Source organism: Pinus tabuliformis, chromosome 1_1, assembly GCF_031772625.1.
Source record: "Pinus tabuliformis cultivar Carrire ecotype Pingquan chromosome 1_1, CPIR1, whole genome shotgun sequence".
Lineage (NCBI taxonomy): Eukaryota > Viridiplantae > Streptophyta > Pinopsida > Pinales > Pinaceae > Pinus > Pinus tabuliformis.
In genome coordinates, this window is record NC_142297.1 from 941,675,381 (window position 1) to 941,692,143 (window position 16,763).

Below are 16,763 nucleotides of genomic sequence, written 5' to 3' on the forward strand. Positions count from 1 at the left end.
AGGATTGTGCCCCTCATCGCCTGTAGTCTGTTTGACTACAGCTCAATGTCTCCCCACTTCCTCTCAAGTGGCATATGAGCACTCATGGCACAGTCATTATCTGTCTCCACTTCTTTCTCCGCCCTTGCTGGCGCAGCCTTGGTCTCAGAAGCCTCTCCCTTGCTCTTCTTCCTCGGACACTGGCTCACATAGTGACCTAGTGCTCCACAGTGGAAGCATTTGACCTTGGAGAGGTCATTCTTCTTCCATTTCTCCTGCTTTCCCTTAGATGCTAGGGCATCCTTCTCCTCTTCTTCCTTCTTGATTCTGACCCCCTTGTCGCTACTTCCCGCCTTGGTTAACCCTCTGATCTCTTCTTGACGAAGAGTCGCCCACAGTTCCTCCCAATCTGGAAGGGTCGACCTGCCCAGTATGCTCTGGACAAATACCTCCCAATTCTATGAGACTACGTTTAATGCGGTCCTCACCATCATCTCCTCATCCAGCATGGCCCCTATGGAAGTCATTTGATCTCGGATCTCCTTCAATCGACCGAGGAAGGTGTATCTATTCTCCCTTCTGCATCTGGTATGGTTGTAGCTGATTTTCTAGTAGCATCTTCCTCTGCACGGAAGTATGCTACTACAATTTTTTCAAGGCCTCCCAAATCGCATTTGTCGTGTCCTTTTCGGCAATATGTGGTACTACATGGTCCTTGACCCCGTCAAGGATTGATGCTCTTGGCCCTCGCCATTGCCTCCTGGTACTTTTTGTTCTGTCGGGTCAATTGGAATTGCTCTCGTGTTCAAGGCGAAGTGCTTGAGACAATTCTTGTCTAGAACAGACAAGATCCTGGCCTTCCAGACTACGAAGTTCGAGGCTCCATCCAATCTGTCCTGATCTCTTACCCCATTCACTGCCATTTCGCTGCTCCTCTTTCAACTCTTCTGAATCTCTACTTCCCTCCTAGAAGTTCTCGGTGTGACACCCTCAGAGCCTCGATTTCCCTCCTGGAAACCCCTCTGCCAATGTCGAGATGCCCTCACTCCGATCGTTAGTGCAGTTGCACCACTGATCCGAATTTCTTGGCTAGAAATCCTCGGCAACAACTCCCTCCTCCTTGGTCTTGTCCTGTTAGATATTGTTCTAACCACGGTACCCCACCAGCTTGACTCCGCAACTTACCCACAACCTCCTATGCCCTAGTAAACTGAAGGTTAGAGCCTCTAGGCTCTGCGCAATCCCGACACCAGCAAAATACGCACCTCCTGGCCATGGGTGTCAATCATTCCTCACTGAGAAAGATGATCTGGTACTGCATAGGTCAGGTCTGTTCCTCTCTGCCACTACACTGATCCTCTTCCTGACTCGAACTGATGACCTTCCTTCTTGTTTCTCCACTAGGAACAACTTCTGTCACTCGGGATAGTTGTTTCTGTTGCTACTGCTCTGCTCGGCTGATGCCCTCAGTTATCCTGTGATCTGCAACCACGCTCTGATACAAGTACAGTCTCAACACATATAGATCATCAACTGAAGAAAAAAACAAGCACACAAGTAACACCATTATTTTTGGACTAATGTCCCTAGAAAAACCCAATGTGAGAAAACCAATGCAACTATCTAAGGGTTTTATTATTAAGAAGTTTCAAAATACAATCTGGGTGCCAGAAATGGCTCACCCAACAAAGAATGCCCTTGGCAGTAGCACCTCTCAGTCGGAGACATATCATCCCCAATCTGCCCCATGAAATCTGCCAGCGTCAACCTCTAAGGTCTGCTTCAGCCTCTCTAGCCCAGCGTGAGCCTCTCCGACCCAACATCAACCATTCTAGGCTCTGCGTCAACCTCTGGAGCCTCTGCATCTCCCATGCTGGCCCTCCTCAGGCTCTGCAAAGCTCCTGGCTGCCTCTACGTGGCCTCTGGCTGCTTCTGCGTGGCCTCTAGCTGGCTCTGCGTCAACCCTCTCCCGAATTCCGCGGTGATGCTCCCGATACTATCTCTGCCTCTCTGCTACTGCATTCACTACCCTTCAGCTGCAACTCTAATCACTCCTATGATTTCCTCAGCAAGCCGTGCCCCAAAAAGTCAAATTATTAATCAACTTGGTGTGTTCTCCAAGTGACCCTCAAGCCTCCTCTTATACTTTTCTCGTTGACATTTCAACGACCGAGATTAAGTCCGTAATCAACGGCTAAGATTAGATCTAGCTTGATCCATGACTTTTGAACCATTCTAACTCAGTTTTATATTAATTCACATTAATATTTTTATTTTCCATAAGTTTAGACTTAGGGATTCATTAAAAATATTAATTATTTTAATATCTCCCAAATTGGTTAGATTCTGACTAAACCATTTCTGGGTATTGGAGATCTCATGTGCTTTAGCTTCTCCACCAATTTTCGTGGCTAGAGCACATCCGATGCTACCCCAAATCAACATTTGGGCTCAACTATCACCTAGAAAATTCTGTAAAATTAGTTGGAGACTCATCTCAATAAAACCACAAAAACCAAGAAGGGGTTTGGGCTAAATCCACCAACCTCCGGTCACCCCAAACGAGTGTGAATTGCCCAATCTGGCCAAAAAATGCCCCACAGTTTTGAGACTACTGAATTTTGCCCAAATATACTATGGGAAATGTCTCCCAGCGTTGGCTAAATTCTCCATTTATCTCCAGCCTTTATCTCTACCAACTCCACTTCTCTAAACCCCTGCGCAACACTTGGTCAATAGCTTTTGTGCCCTTTCCAAAAGATAGAAAAATTGCCCGAGGCAATAGTCTCCAATCTAGCTCAGCAAATCATTGTCCAAACTCCAGTCTAACAATACAAAAATTCATTGCAAAATCTCAATGCTTCTAGCCCAGGCTTGCCCCCACAATGTGCTCCATAAAATACCTTTGCGGCCAAGAAAAACACACTATTGAATAAACTCCTACAATGATGTCCAATGGAAGCTCTGAATTGAGCTCCTCAAATTGCCTCACTAGGGAGATACTCAAAGTTCTCTGAAATGAGGGTGGAATTCCGCTTGAAATTCCTAATGCTAAACAACACTCTGGCCCTTGTGCTAAACAACTCCAAAAGAAAACAAAATATGAAGTGTAATAGCCAAAAGATAATCCACAAAATGAGTCTATCCTCTTATAATTTCTCCTCATGCCTCTAGACTTCTTTTTCAGTATTATTTTATTAGTGGGGTCTATTTTCCACTAAGTCACTTTTTCCGCCATTTAATAAAATAATAATTTTCCACTATTCTCTAATAAAGTAATACTAGCCCTCTTTGTCCAATAATATTTGCCCCTTTTTAATTAATATTACTAAAATTGGGTGAAATTCCTTAGTAACTCATGCTCACAAAATTGGGGATATTACATTGGTGGACGAAGCATAAATGACACTTTAAACCCAAAAATAAATTTCTTTCTTGACATACAAAGCCCAAGAACAGTCTATTACATAATTAAAATGACAATGATACATGACACAAACCCTAGAAGCCTTCAATGGAGGATTTTGTCCTAGGAACAAAATAAACAAAGCATGAAACCCATGCTTATAAATAGTTTTCTTTTATAATAATTTTTCTTTTTCTTTTCTTTTAACAATATATTCCATCATGACTCAAATATAATTATGAAGACCGATACTAGTTACATTTCTCAACAAGCATGAAAAACATGCTTGACCTATTTGACAAAATAAAATAGAGCATGAAACCTATGCATTCAAAATTATATTCTTCTTTTTCTTTTGCTTTTACAATAAATATATAGTGATGTGAAACAATTATGAAGACCGAGCATAGTTACATTTCTCAACAAATACCACCCAATAACACACTAATCCAAATCACTCTTTGAGTGTGCTTGCTGATGTTGTGTAGAACACATCCTGAAAGCATATGGCTCTACAAAAGCAGAATAAACAACAATAATAATAGTGACAGCACATAATGGGTAGTTGAAAACCTTGAAATCTGGCATTATTAAAAGTAAAATCAGAGATACACATTCTAGAAGTAAATGAACTGGTTGACAAATTTAGTTGATATATCAATTTTATGCCTCAAGATGAGCCAAAGTATAAAATTTACCTCTTAGGGTTATTGTGTGTCTGCTTCATTATTTGTATAAATAACTCGTCTATTAACTCAGGCCATTTCAATGAATAATTGTACAACTTAATAATGTTTTCCAAGCGATGCTGTGAGCCAACTGGACCTCTACCATCAGCATTAGTGGATCGCAAAACTAACTGAAAAAGTTTAATGGCATGGCTCATCAAGTCACTACTCATTTTCAAGAGTGACATTGGAATTGGTTCCTACAGAAAACATAAACAGTTATTCAGAACTTTGATCATATAAGAAGTGCTTAAATGAGATTTAAAATGGTAAATACAAAACAAACTAGCACCCTCTTTAGACATGCACCATCTTTTGGGCAAAGACATGCATGATCTATTGAGGAAGGTACAGAACTTTGATCATATAACAAGTGCTTAAATGAGATTTGCAATGGTACATACAAAACAAGCTAGCAACATCTTTCGACATGCACCATCTTTTGAGGAAAGACATGCATAATATTTTGAGAAAAGGTAAATTAAAATTCCCGAAATATAGCATGTAAGCAGCAAGTAAATACTTGTTGAAAAGAGAGCATGTCTGATATGGTATATTTGCCTCTATTATTTGTGGCAAATCTCCAGCCAAAAATGCCCCATTTTCTAGATGTAGACAATTGCTTTTGCATTGACTTCAAAAATGAATCGACCTGCAAGACCATTTGAAAACTGACATATTACATCATAATAAGAAAATGGAAAATAATGAAAGAACATTTCAATCTTAAATTTTAGAATCCAATTGATAATGAGCATGCAGTAAAGGAAATATGTAAAAAATAACACCCAGCAAAATAATGAACACAAACAGATTCATAAATGGGTTACTAAGTTGCATAGCACAGGGAAACAGTAGAAGTTTCCAAAACAAATACTCACTGGAAATGTGACCCCCAAAATTTTGGAAACAGGGAAACACACCATTAAAAATGCATGCACAGACACGCACACACATATATATAGAAAAAATAATTTAGCTAGAAAAAGTTTTATGTAGCTGCAGCAGACACTCTTTCTCAAACATTGTTGAAGAATGTTTCAGGAAATGAACCTCTAAAAAATCAGCTTGCTTCCCACAACTATTTTCTTGATATAACTATGCCAAAACCAAATCACAATGCTCCAAACCACAATGAAAATGCCTTTTTTTGTGAAGGAAACCCTTTGTTCAAACACTGTTGAAACAGACATCAGAAAAGAATAAGAGGCAAATCATTCTGTAGAACAGAGAAGGTTGTTGAGGTTTTCTAGAAGTTTCTTTAATGAGATTTTTTTTTGAGAAATACATCTATGATCTTATAAATATCTTTGGCTAAGCTTCCACATTAAGAGGGGTGTTTCTATGTCACCTATGACTTGCACCCGGTCTCATCTACACTCCCTTAGCATTGTTTGAGCCCAGATCTCTATGTTAATACAAGCCCAACCACCTCACTGCTTGTTGCGAGACCACACTCCCACAGAATATATTTAATGTGAAATTAGGGAAAATGTTATATAAAAGCACTTGGCTAGGACCCCAGGTCAACTCCCCAAACAAAACACAATTAAAACATCTTGAAATGCCACCATTTTTCCCCAAAACATTTTAGAGATAATGGTCATATATAGAACTTAGACATGTTAATTAGGAATGTTACAACAAAATCTAGTATGCCTGGTGCAAAGCCCCACTAGGCAACCTAGGTCTTATGGAAACAAGAGATCGGCCACCACTGTGACCTTAGTGGTTTCTCTCCAACTATTTAGTGGTGAATTCGATCCCACCAAGGAGGCTTCCCTACAAAAGACCACCAAAATGATGTTCAATAAAGAAGGGCTTAATGGCGATGTGAGGTCTAATGATTGAATGAAAGGTACAACGATGTCTTGAAAGGCTAAGCTAAGAGTTTCCCAAAGTTCAAATACACTTCCTTAAGACCTATGTAATTTAGAAGAGAGATGTTATAAGTTAGGGTTGTAAGATATGCAGATTTGGGGCACGCGATGGCATATAGCAGCTCTAAAAGATAGTGCATGGATCAACAAAGGAACAAGTTAATCAAAGGGGTAGACTAGGTTTACGGCAAACAATGCAGTTTCTATGACTGAAACATGCATAAAGCAACAATAAATAAGATGACATCAGCCCTCATTTAAGGGTTTTAACATGCAATTATTTCTAGATTTTGCCTATTTCAAGTTTATTAAATGCAATCCCTTTACTAGGGAAATAACACAAATGAAAAACTGCTGAGAATGAAATTAAACCCAACCCTAACCCTAGTTATCAAGAAAGAGAAAAATAGAGATTAGGGTTTTGATCAACACCTACTAGACTAGTGCCTTGATCTGGTTGGGCAATAGAGTTATTTAGGTAAGATCTATGAAGAGGGCCTGATGAAGAGGGTGAGAGAATGAAAACCTCTACTTAGAAACCCCAACAACTTCATATTATGGGAGATTTTAAGTTCAAGTGATGCATATATCAAAATTCTCATGGAGAATTCAAGCAAAGAAATTTTACATACCATGGAAAATTAAGGTATTGCAACTTTTAATATGGCATACACATATACCCTAATTCACTTAATAAGTTAATATAGAATGCAAAATCAAAGAAAATTAGCATGAAACTTAAACAATTCTACAAGAATCTCTTCCATCAATCCCAAAGAAGCCTCCCTCACAAGATAATTCGTTCCATAAAAATCACATTGTGTCTAAGTATAAGAAAACAAAGAACCGTTGCACACTTCTTATAGAAGAGAAGTGTGATGGGTGATGGTGACGAAAAAATGAAAGTGACTCGCCTTTACTTATATGAGGGTAACCTAGTCATTTTTCATTAATTTACAAGTAAAACACTAAAATGTTTACTTTAGTATTTAACTAGGTCAAAGTTAGAAGCCGACCTTGAGATATCTCTTAAACATAATAAAAATGCCAAAATAGCCCTCATGTGCGGGAATAAAGACTCTCCGCCATGATGCTACCCTCCTCAAAAGATCAATATCCATCAAGAAAATGATGAAATGGTCCTTGAGTGCTCCTCACTCCAAGAAATCATCAAAGTGCATTGGTGCATCTCCAAAAGGAATCTCCTCCACCATGATCTTATACATGAAAAAACCTATGTCACCCTTCTAGGGCATGTAGGAATGACATGGCATCATCTAGGGCAAGCATTGGCATCAAGGTATGGTGTGCTAGCCCTCTAAAGTCATCTCGACATCCATTCTCATCTAGGCTCTGGAACAAGGCAATGTCCATCAAACAAGGTTAAGGCCAGCTTCAGGGCACCATGGGTCCATCTAGGCAAATCATCAATCAAGCCAACGACCAATCTTCATGGGTTAGTGTTTCTACATCTAGAGTTACACCAAAAGGTGTGGAATCATGTGGAATCTACTCAAAGCCCAACACTCATGTAATATTCCAAATTGAAATTTAAACAGATAATAGATGCACAAACTAAGCTATAGCAAATAATTTTTTCTACATAGGCACCAATCAATAAAACACAAGAAATAGAGTGAATAACTAATCCATTTTATTAATGTGGAGAACGAAGTACAGATAATAAGAAAGATAGAACTTGGGCTGCTACAACAAGCAAGGCAAGATCTTAGGTGAATATGATGGTACCCAAATACTAGAAATTGCTCTACTACCAAATTTGCGTCCACCCAGAAAAACTGCTACTGCTGCTGGAAAGGAACTGATGATTTAGCCCTCCAAACTACTTCAAAAATTATGAGAAATTAGCTAAAGGCACTATTCCACCAACTCAACAAAACCTAGAAATATTTCGCGAACCCAAGTGGTGGAAATGGTCTCAGAATAAACGCGTTCTCCTCCAACAATTTTTGTTGTTGACTGTTGAGTGGAACTAGGAATTCTTCCCTCAGGAATGCTCAAAAAATTATGCAAAATCAATCTTAACCTCCTCTCATAAAACCCACAAAAAACCAAAAAGCTTACAGGCAAATTCGAACTTGCCCAACAAGCCCTAAAATTGCGAATTCCTTGGTTCTTTGGTTCTGCTTCCGACAAGGTAGATACTGCTGAGAAATGTGAAAATTTCTGAATCTACACATCAGAAATCCTACTGCAATCACTGGTTATCATCTCCTACTTGTTTTTGCATTCAACAAGTTATTTAATTATTTAAATAGCAATGAAAACATTATTGCAGACTACACATACATACAAATCATGAACTGAAATAGAACAAGACAAATACACAAGGGACACCGTTATTTTTGGACAATCGTCCCTGGAAAAACCCAATGTGGGAAACCCGGTGCAGCATATAGAGGGTTTGTATTATTAAGCAAGCAAAATATGAGTACAACAAGTTGCCTCTCACACTGGCTAACCTTTCAGAGATATTACGGCAGCAAGAAATACATATGAGGGTTTACCTAGTTCTCCAAGCCTCAACAGAACCACTGAATGGCTGTCTTTGACAAGCACTGCGAAAATCCCAACACAATCTGCTCTGTGTGGGCCGGCGTCTTGCTTATGGGAGACTGCATCACTTCCCTATTGGATCAATTTTCCCTTAGGAGCTTCGACTTGATCCCTCCCAGTTCAGAACATCGAACTCCCAACAAAATCTCGAACTTCCTTCTATTATCTCGCACTGCCACTGCAAGAACCCTTTTGGCCTGCATCAGCTCTGCGTGAGCCCCTTCCTGGGCTATGTAGGCCTCTTTGCTGCCTCTTTGATGCTACTACTGCCTCTCTGTCTGGTACTCGGTTCAAAACTCCCTTCCAATCCAACTCTTTGCTACTGCTCCTCTCACTACAACTCATATCACCTATTCGATTTTCTCAGCAAACCACGCCCCAAAAAAATCGAACTGATTGATCTCTTGGTGTATCTCCAATTGACCCTCAAGCCTCCTCTCATACTTTTCTTGTTGATGAATCAACGCAGATTAAGTCCCTAATCAACGACTAAGATTAAAACAGATTGATCCTCACCACTTAGAAGTTTCTCACCCATATTCTTATTAATACCCATTAATATTTTTATTTTCCTATGTTTAGACTAAGGAACCCATTAAAAATATTAATTATTTTAATAACTCCTCATCCGAGTGGAATTTCTCCAAACGATTTCTGGGTCTTGGAGATCTCATGTGTTCTAGCCCCTCCACAAAATTTCGAAGCTAGAGAACATCTAATGCTACCCAAAATCAACACTCCCTCTTAGCGAGGAATGTGCTCTAGTAACACTTCTCAATAGAAGTACTACACTGATCCACTGCATTAGTCCTCTGTGTTGCTGATGCTTGGCCTGATGCCCTTCATCCACTGCACTGTTGCTTCCTTGTTGCCCATGAAACTACCACTGCCACTGCTACATCTGTACTACAACTCCTCAAAATGCTGCCTCATGCTGCCCATAGCACTACTAACTGCTACACTGCAACTCAGTTGCTGAGAAGTAAGCAACTAAAACTTTCACCCAAAAAGTTGACATGTTTATCAGTATGGATGCCTCGTGATGTTGAAGTGACCTCTGCTATTAATCTGTGTTGACCCTCTGTTGCTACTGTGTTGCCGCAAACTACTCTGTGCCTCTTGCACTGCTACAATATCCACTACGTTGCCTCAGACTTTGGCACTCTAGCCCTAACACTGTCGCTCCATCACACCTCGATCCAATTGACAACTATCATTTTTATACTGTCGTTAAGGGCTCCCATAGCCGTATGTGATCCAAGAGTTTGGGCACCTTAAGGATCCTACCCCTCGTGTAGTCCTCCTGACTATAGCTCTAAGTCGCCCCATCTCTTCTCCAAAGGCGCATGAGCACTCACGGCACAATCATCATCCTCGCATTCCTTGTCAGCTTTCGCTGGAGTAGACTTCGAGTCAGAAGCCTCCTCCTCGCCCTTCTTCCGGGGGCACTGAGTGGCAAAATTTTCATTCCCCACACTTGAAGCATCTGACCTTGGAAATATCCTTCTTTCTCTTCTGCTGCTCTTGTTGTCTCGATGATGTGAGAGCTGCATCCTCCTCCTCTTCCTTCTTGACCAGGGCTCCTTTGCCGCTACTCCCTGCCTTGGTCAATCTCTTGATCTCTTCTTGTCGAAGAGCTACCCACATCTCCTCCCAACTGGGGAGAGTCGCTCTGCCCAAGATACTTTGGACAAATGTTTCCCAGTCCTCGGTGACTGCATTCAAGGCAGTCCTAACCATGAACTCAAGATTTGGTGTAGACCCCACGGAAGTCAATTGGTCGTGAATCCCTTGCAACGTGAGGAGGGAGTGATCAATCTCTTTTCCCTTCTGCATTTGGTACTGTCTCAGCTGATTCTCTAATATCATCTTCCATTGACTGGAAGTCCCCTAGTACAAGGTGGTCAGCGTTTCCCACATCTCCCTTGTTGTATCCTTCTCAACAATGTGTGGGACCACATGATCTTTGACCCCGTCTAGAATCATGCATTTAGCCTTCGCCTGGGCCTCCTCGTACTTTTGCAAGGGATCAACGTCGATCGGAACAACTACTTTCAAGGCAAAGTCCTTGATGTGATGTTTGTCTAGGATTGTTAGGATCCTGGCCTTCCAGATGACAAAATTTGATGCTCCATCCAATCTTTCCTAATACCTCAGTTCATTGACCGCCATCTCTGCTCAGAAAAATAGGATTTGTTCTCTTCTCCCTCTCCTGCTAGAAGACTTGGATCTGGATTTCTTTGGCGCAAAAAACCCTCTAAGGAACAAGCTCCTCTAGACTCCCTCTGAGTCCTGTTTCCTTCATGGAAATCCTCCTGCCAGATGTTGAATCACTCCTCTCCAATCCTCCTTTGCTGCTGCAACCCGAACATAGATTTCTTTACCTAGAAATCTATCAAGGCAATGACTCCCTCTACCTCGGCTCTGTCTCCACAGACACTATTCTGCACCAACAGCAACAGCTCCACTGATTGAATCTGCTCTACTCCTCTAGCCCCGACAACTGAATGATTCGAGGCTCTCAGGATCTGCGCTGGCCCAGAGAGCTGACTCAATCATAGCGTGAGCTCCTCTTGGGTTTTGCATCACCCTCTGTAGGCTCGAAATGCTAACACAGGCACTGAGTGAGCCTCTACGTCACTTTTCTAGTTCTGCATCACACCTTCAACTGCTCCTCTACCTCTGAAACGACGTTGTCACTCGGGATAGCTACTTCTCTGCAGCAAATTCTTTGGATCTCTCGGCTGGCGTCTTTAGTCTCCTATGATCTACAATGCTCTGATGCCATGTGAAAATTTCTAAATCTACACATCAAAAATCCTACTGCAATCACTGGTTATCATCTCCTACTTGTTTTTACATTCAACAAGTTATTTAATTATTTAAATAGCGATGAAAACATTATTGCACAATGATGACAACACATATATACAAATCATGAATTGAAATAGAACAAGACAAATACACAAGGGATACCATTATTTTTGGACAATCATCCCTAGAAAAACCCAATGCTGGAAAATCGGTGCAACATATAGAGGGTTTGTATTACTAAGCACACAGAATCTAAGTACAACAAGTTTCCTCTCACACCAGCTAACCTTTCAGATATATTACGGTAGCAAGAAATACATACGAGAATTTATCTCATTCTCCATGTCTTAACTGATCCACTGAATGGCTGACTCCAGCAAGCACTGCGAAAATCCTAGCACAATCTGCTCTATGTGGGCCAACGTCTTGCCTCTGGGAGATTACGTCACTTCTCTGCTAGATCGATTTTCCCTCAAGAGCTTTGACTTTAGCCCTCCCAGTTCAGAACATCGAACTCCCAGCAAAATCTCGAACTTCCTTCGATTATCTCGCACTACCACTGCAAGAACGCTCTTGGCCTGTGTCAGCTTGCGTCAGCCCCTTTGTGGGCTGTGTAGGCCTCTACCCTGCCTCTCTGATGCTACTACTGCCATTTTGCCTGGGTACTCATTGCCTCAGAACTCCCTTCCAATCCAGCTCTCTGCTACTGCCCCTCTCATTGCAACTCAAATCACCTATTCGATTTTCTTAGCAAACCACGCCCTAGAAAAATCGAACTGACTGATCTCTTGGTGTATCTCCAACTGACCCTCAAGCCTCCTCTTACACTTTTCCTGTTGATGAATCAATGGTCGAGATTAAGTCCCTAATCAACCGCTAAGATTAAAATAAACTTGATCCTCGTCACTTAGAAGTTTCTCACCCATATTCTTATTAATACCCATTAATATTTTTATTTTCCTAAGTTTAGACTTAGGAACCAATTAAAAATATTAATTATTTTAATAACTCCTCATCCGAGTAGATTTTCTCCAAACGATTCTGGGTCTTGGAAATCTCATGTGTTCTAGCCCCTCCACAAAATTTCGAAACTAGAGCACATCTTGTGCTACAAAAAATCAACAAGAAATAAGTTGCAACCTCCCACCAACAACTGAGAAATGGTCAAGCAAATAACTCCTGCTGATAGGTAATTTTTTTGGAAATAAAGGCTAGCTATGCTAGCTCCCCAAGTTACCACTAAATCACTACTTCTCCAGCTCCGTGTAGACCGTAAAAAAACACAATTACATCCTCCAAACTCCACAACTCATGCAAACTCCGAAATTTTCTCGACAAAAATCTGCAAGAAAGACTCCACAAATCCCTGACCAAAGCTACTCTGTAAGCCCTTCTTCCTCAGAGTGCAAAATTTTCTCCAGATCCAAGTCAGCTCAGAAAATGGGTCAACTTTCCCAACAATCAACTTTGGGATGGCGCTAGAATTAAGTAGATGAACTCCCCTAGAGTGGTGTTCAAATTCCACTGAATATGGAGGTGAGATTCCCACCCAGAAACCTCCTGTGTTGAACAACACAATGTTGACTTGGGTCAACAACTCAAGCAAACAGTAGTATAATTTTTAGATTGACAAAAAGCCCCCAAATGATGGCCCTCATCTCCTATTTATGCTTGCTGCCCTCTTCCTCTCCTCGTGGGCCCCATTCTCCACTAGTGCGCCTTCCCGCTCCTTCATTTTGTCTCCACAAGTGCGTTTTCCTAAAGGAGTGCGAATTCCCTTCATGTGTAGCCCTCACAACCCACCAAAAATTCAATTTTCTCCTTCTCCTAAGTCAAAATACCAAAAATTGTTGCTAATTTGAAAATTGTTAAAAAGTGTAATATTTTCTAAGTGGCATAGGAAAATTGGGGATATTACAGTCCTCCCCACCAAAAATTGCTTGTCCTCAAGCAATGCCCGAACAAGCGTTCCCACTATCTAATGGCCCAAATAGGCACTACAAACAATACCAGGGTCCCAAATGTGCCACTAAATCATCCCCTTCCCAAGCCACCCTGATCAATGTGGACCATCCCTTGCTCCACTAACTATCCAATCAAGTGTAGGTACTAGGAACCCTATGCATACTATCAATAAGTAGAGCATCATGATAATGCAAGACTCTGTCCAACTCCCCACAAAGATGCCCTACTGAGTAGTCTACCTCATGCACTCCAAGAGTAAACTCCTGAAGACACAACCCAACCCCTGTGGGGAGGAAGTCTCTCACGCATGAGCTTCCCCTAATATCCTCCTAGTTACCAACCTACCATGTTGATGAAGTCCCCCATGCCATCAGCAGTTCACAAAAGCCAAATGGAAGAGCTAAATGATCTCCCCCTATAGTATCCATATCATCCTTAAGGTCGTTGAGATGTTGTGATGCCCGAGTCCCATGCTCGTCCTAGAAAGGTGCCACCGAAGTGGAGAATATTAGGGGTGAGAAGGCCAACCAAGAGGACAAGGTGCAACCCAGGCAAATGGGCCAAAACCAGGTTTTGGAGGAGTTGCTAAGAACCAATCAACAGATGTTAAGGCAAGGAAACTCATGATGGACATGATGCAGAAGGTGATGGGGTTGTAAATGGGTGGAAGGCTAGAGGGGGAGCTCCATGGTGATGTAGGTTCCAGAGCAAGAGTAGGAAACCATACTTATCAACCCCCACATACACCCCAACATGGGCAGGTTGGTCGTCCCATTATGCCTCACTTTGTGGATGAGCCAGAGCTAGAGAGGGAACTTTAGAAATTTCTAAGTCTGACACATCAAAAATCCCTACTACATTATCTGGTTTATTATTTCCTACTTGTTCTTTCCATTAATAAGTTATTTATAAATATAAATACCGAAATAAACACAAATGCAGCCTCAACACATATACAGATCAACAACTGAAATAACGAAGACAATCACACAAGGGACACCGTTATTTTTGGACAATCATCCTCGGAAAAACCCAATGCGGGAAAACCGACGAAGCTGATATGAGGGTTTTATTATTATGCAGTTTCTTAATACAACTAGGGTGCCAGAAATGGCTCACCCTTCAGAGAATTTCCTTGGTAGAAGTACCTCTCCTTAGAGACAGATATTCTGGATGATCGACGACCGGATGATTGATCCCACAGTGAATTCGACAGTTCCTAAGCTGGACAACGAAAGTTGCTCCAAGCTTCTCTATAAAACTATGTCACCCTCTTCTGCTCTGCATCTACCTCTCAGCTCCCAAGACCCAGTCTGCCCCACGAAAGTTCCTTAGCGCTGCCACTCAGCCCAGCGTCAGCTCTACTAGCCTCTACACACCCTCTGCTACTTTTACGTTAGTCTCTTGGCCCTCTGCGTCACCTGCGCTGGCCTCCTCAGCCTCTATGTCAGTCCTGGTTGCCTCTACGTCAGCCTTCCAAGGCTCTGCGCTATCTCTCTGGCACTTTCTCTGCCTCTCTGATATGTATTCTCAGCCTTCTGCCAAACTGCCCCTCACTGCAACAGATCACTAACTCAATTTCTCAGCAAACCCTGCCCCAGAAAATCGAATTCTTGATCAACTTGGTGTATCTCCAACTGACCCTCAAGCCTCCTCTTATACTTTTCTTGTTGACAATTCAACGACCGAGATTAAGTCCCTAATCAATGACTAAGATTAGATTTGGCTTGATCCTCATCATTTAGAACTTTCTCACCCATATTATATTAATACACATTAATATTTTAATTTTCCCAAGTTTATACTTAGGAACCCCATTAAAAATATTAATTATTTTAATATCTCTCCATCCAGGTGGGATTTCCCCAAATGATTTCTCGGTCTTGGAGATCTTATGTGCCTTAGCCTCTCCACCAATTTTCATGGCTAGAGCACATCCGATGCTACCACAAATCAACAACAACCAGACCCAATTGCAGACTTGGTCAACTCAATTGCGTCTAGTATTGATGAGTATGAGGGTTTGGATGCCCAAATTAAGCGAATAATGTCTTTCTTTGGGTTGTACATACACCTCAAGGAGAGACGTACTACTGAGACTAGAGCACACTACAGAGGGGGGCCATCTAACTAGGATGTGTAGAAGATAGTAGATAAGGATACACTCCCTAACTTTGATTGGTCATCAAAGAGTTCAGCCAGGGTTTGGATTCAAAAGTTAGACACATATTTCCACTTGAGCCCCATGCGCAAAACCGATGCTATACGGTTCGCTACTCTTCATTTGGAGGGGGATGCCGAGGAGTGGGGGTATCATGGCTAATCACGTTGGGACACATCCATATCACCTCCTACACAGAGTTCACCTAGAGGTTGTTCGAGAGATTTGAGAGGAAAGACACGAACACAACAGGTGCATCCACACATATTGGCCTTGTTGGAGAAGTACTAGGGGGTTTTGGGGAGATCCCCCCAGGAAGACGACTAGATCGTGGGCTCGAGCACACTATTGAGTTGGAGGGTGGGTGAACACAGTCATTACTAATCCGTATAGGCACCCAAAGGCCTATCGAGACAAGACAGAGAGGATTATCCAAGAACTGCTAAGGTTGGGTCACATCAGGCCTAGCTCAAGTCCCTTTGCTTCTTCTATGGTGTTGGTGAAGAAGAAAGATGGGAGACTACGCATGTGCATTGACTACAGGGCCCTCAATAAGAAGACATTGAGGAACCGATATCCCATCCCACGCATTGACAAGTTGATGGATGCGCTTAGAGGAGCAAAATAATTATCTAAGATAGATTTGTGCTCGGGGTATCATCAGATACGGGTGAGGGAGCATGACATCACTAAGACTGCCTTTCATTGCCACTATGGACATTTTGAGTTCTTGCTGATGCCCTTTGGGCTAACCAATGCTCTAGCTACATTCCAATCATGTATGAACCATGTGTTTCGTGGGCAGTTGACGCGCTTTGTCCTTGTTTTCTTTGACGACATCCTCATCTATAACTAGAATTGGGAGGAGAACCTTCAACATTTGGAGGTAGTGCTTCGCATACTCGAGGAGCAACAACCATATACGAAGATGTCCAAATGTGAATTTGGACTAATAAAGATGTTGTACCTTGGGCACGTGATTAGAGAGGACAAAGCGAAGGTACACCTGGAGAAGATTACGGCCATCTTGGATTGGCCCACACCCAGGAACATGACGGAGTTGAGAGGGTTCCTTGACATTTGCACATACTATAGGAGATTCGTTAGGGGATTCTCACAGCTTGAGGCACCCCTCACTGATTTGACAAAAGGGGGGGCTTTTGAGTGGACGCAGGTGGCCTTTGAGCGCCTCAAGAAGGTTATGAGAAGTTGTCATGTTTTGGCTTTGCCAGACTTCACATGGCTGTTTGTGC

At 41.9% G+C, this 16,763-nt stretch overlaps 1 protein-coding gene across 1 annotated transcript in view; it reads right to left on the reverse strand.

Annotated features, from left to right (window-relative positions):
- The window catches only part of LOC149217575 (kinesin-like protein KIN-14I), a 412,787-nt gene that overhangs the window by 337,251 nt on the left and 58,773 nt on the right, over positions 1-16,763 (reverse strand). Inside the window, exons 5-6 of the mRNA XM_089391383.1 lie at positions 4,637-4,765; positions 4,084-4,313 (exon numbers count right to left, since the gene is read on the reverse strand). Of these exons, the coding sequence (XP_089247509.1) occupies positions 4,084-4,313; positions 4,637-4,765 (359 nt within the window). The remainder of the gene's footprint in view (positions 1-4,083; positions 4,314-4,636; positions 4,766-16,763) is intronic.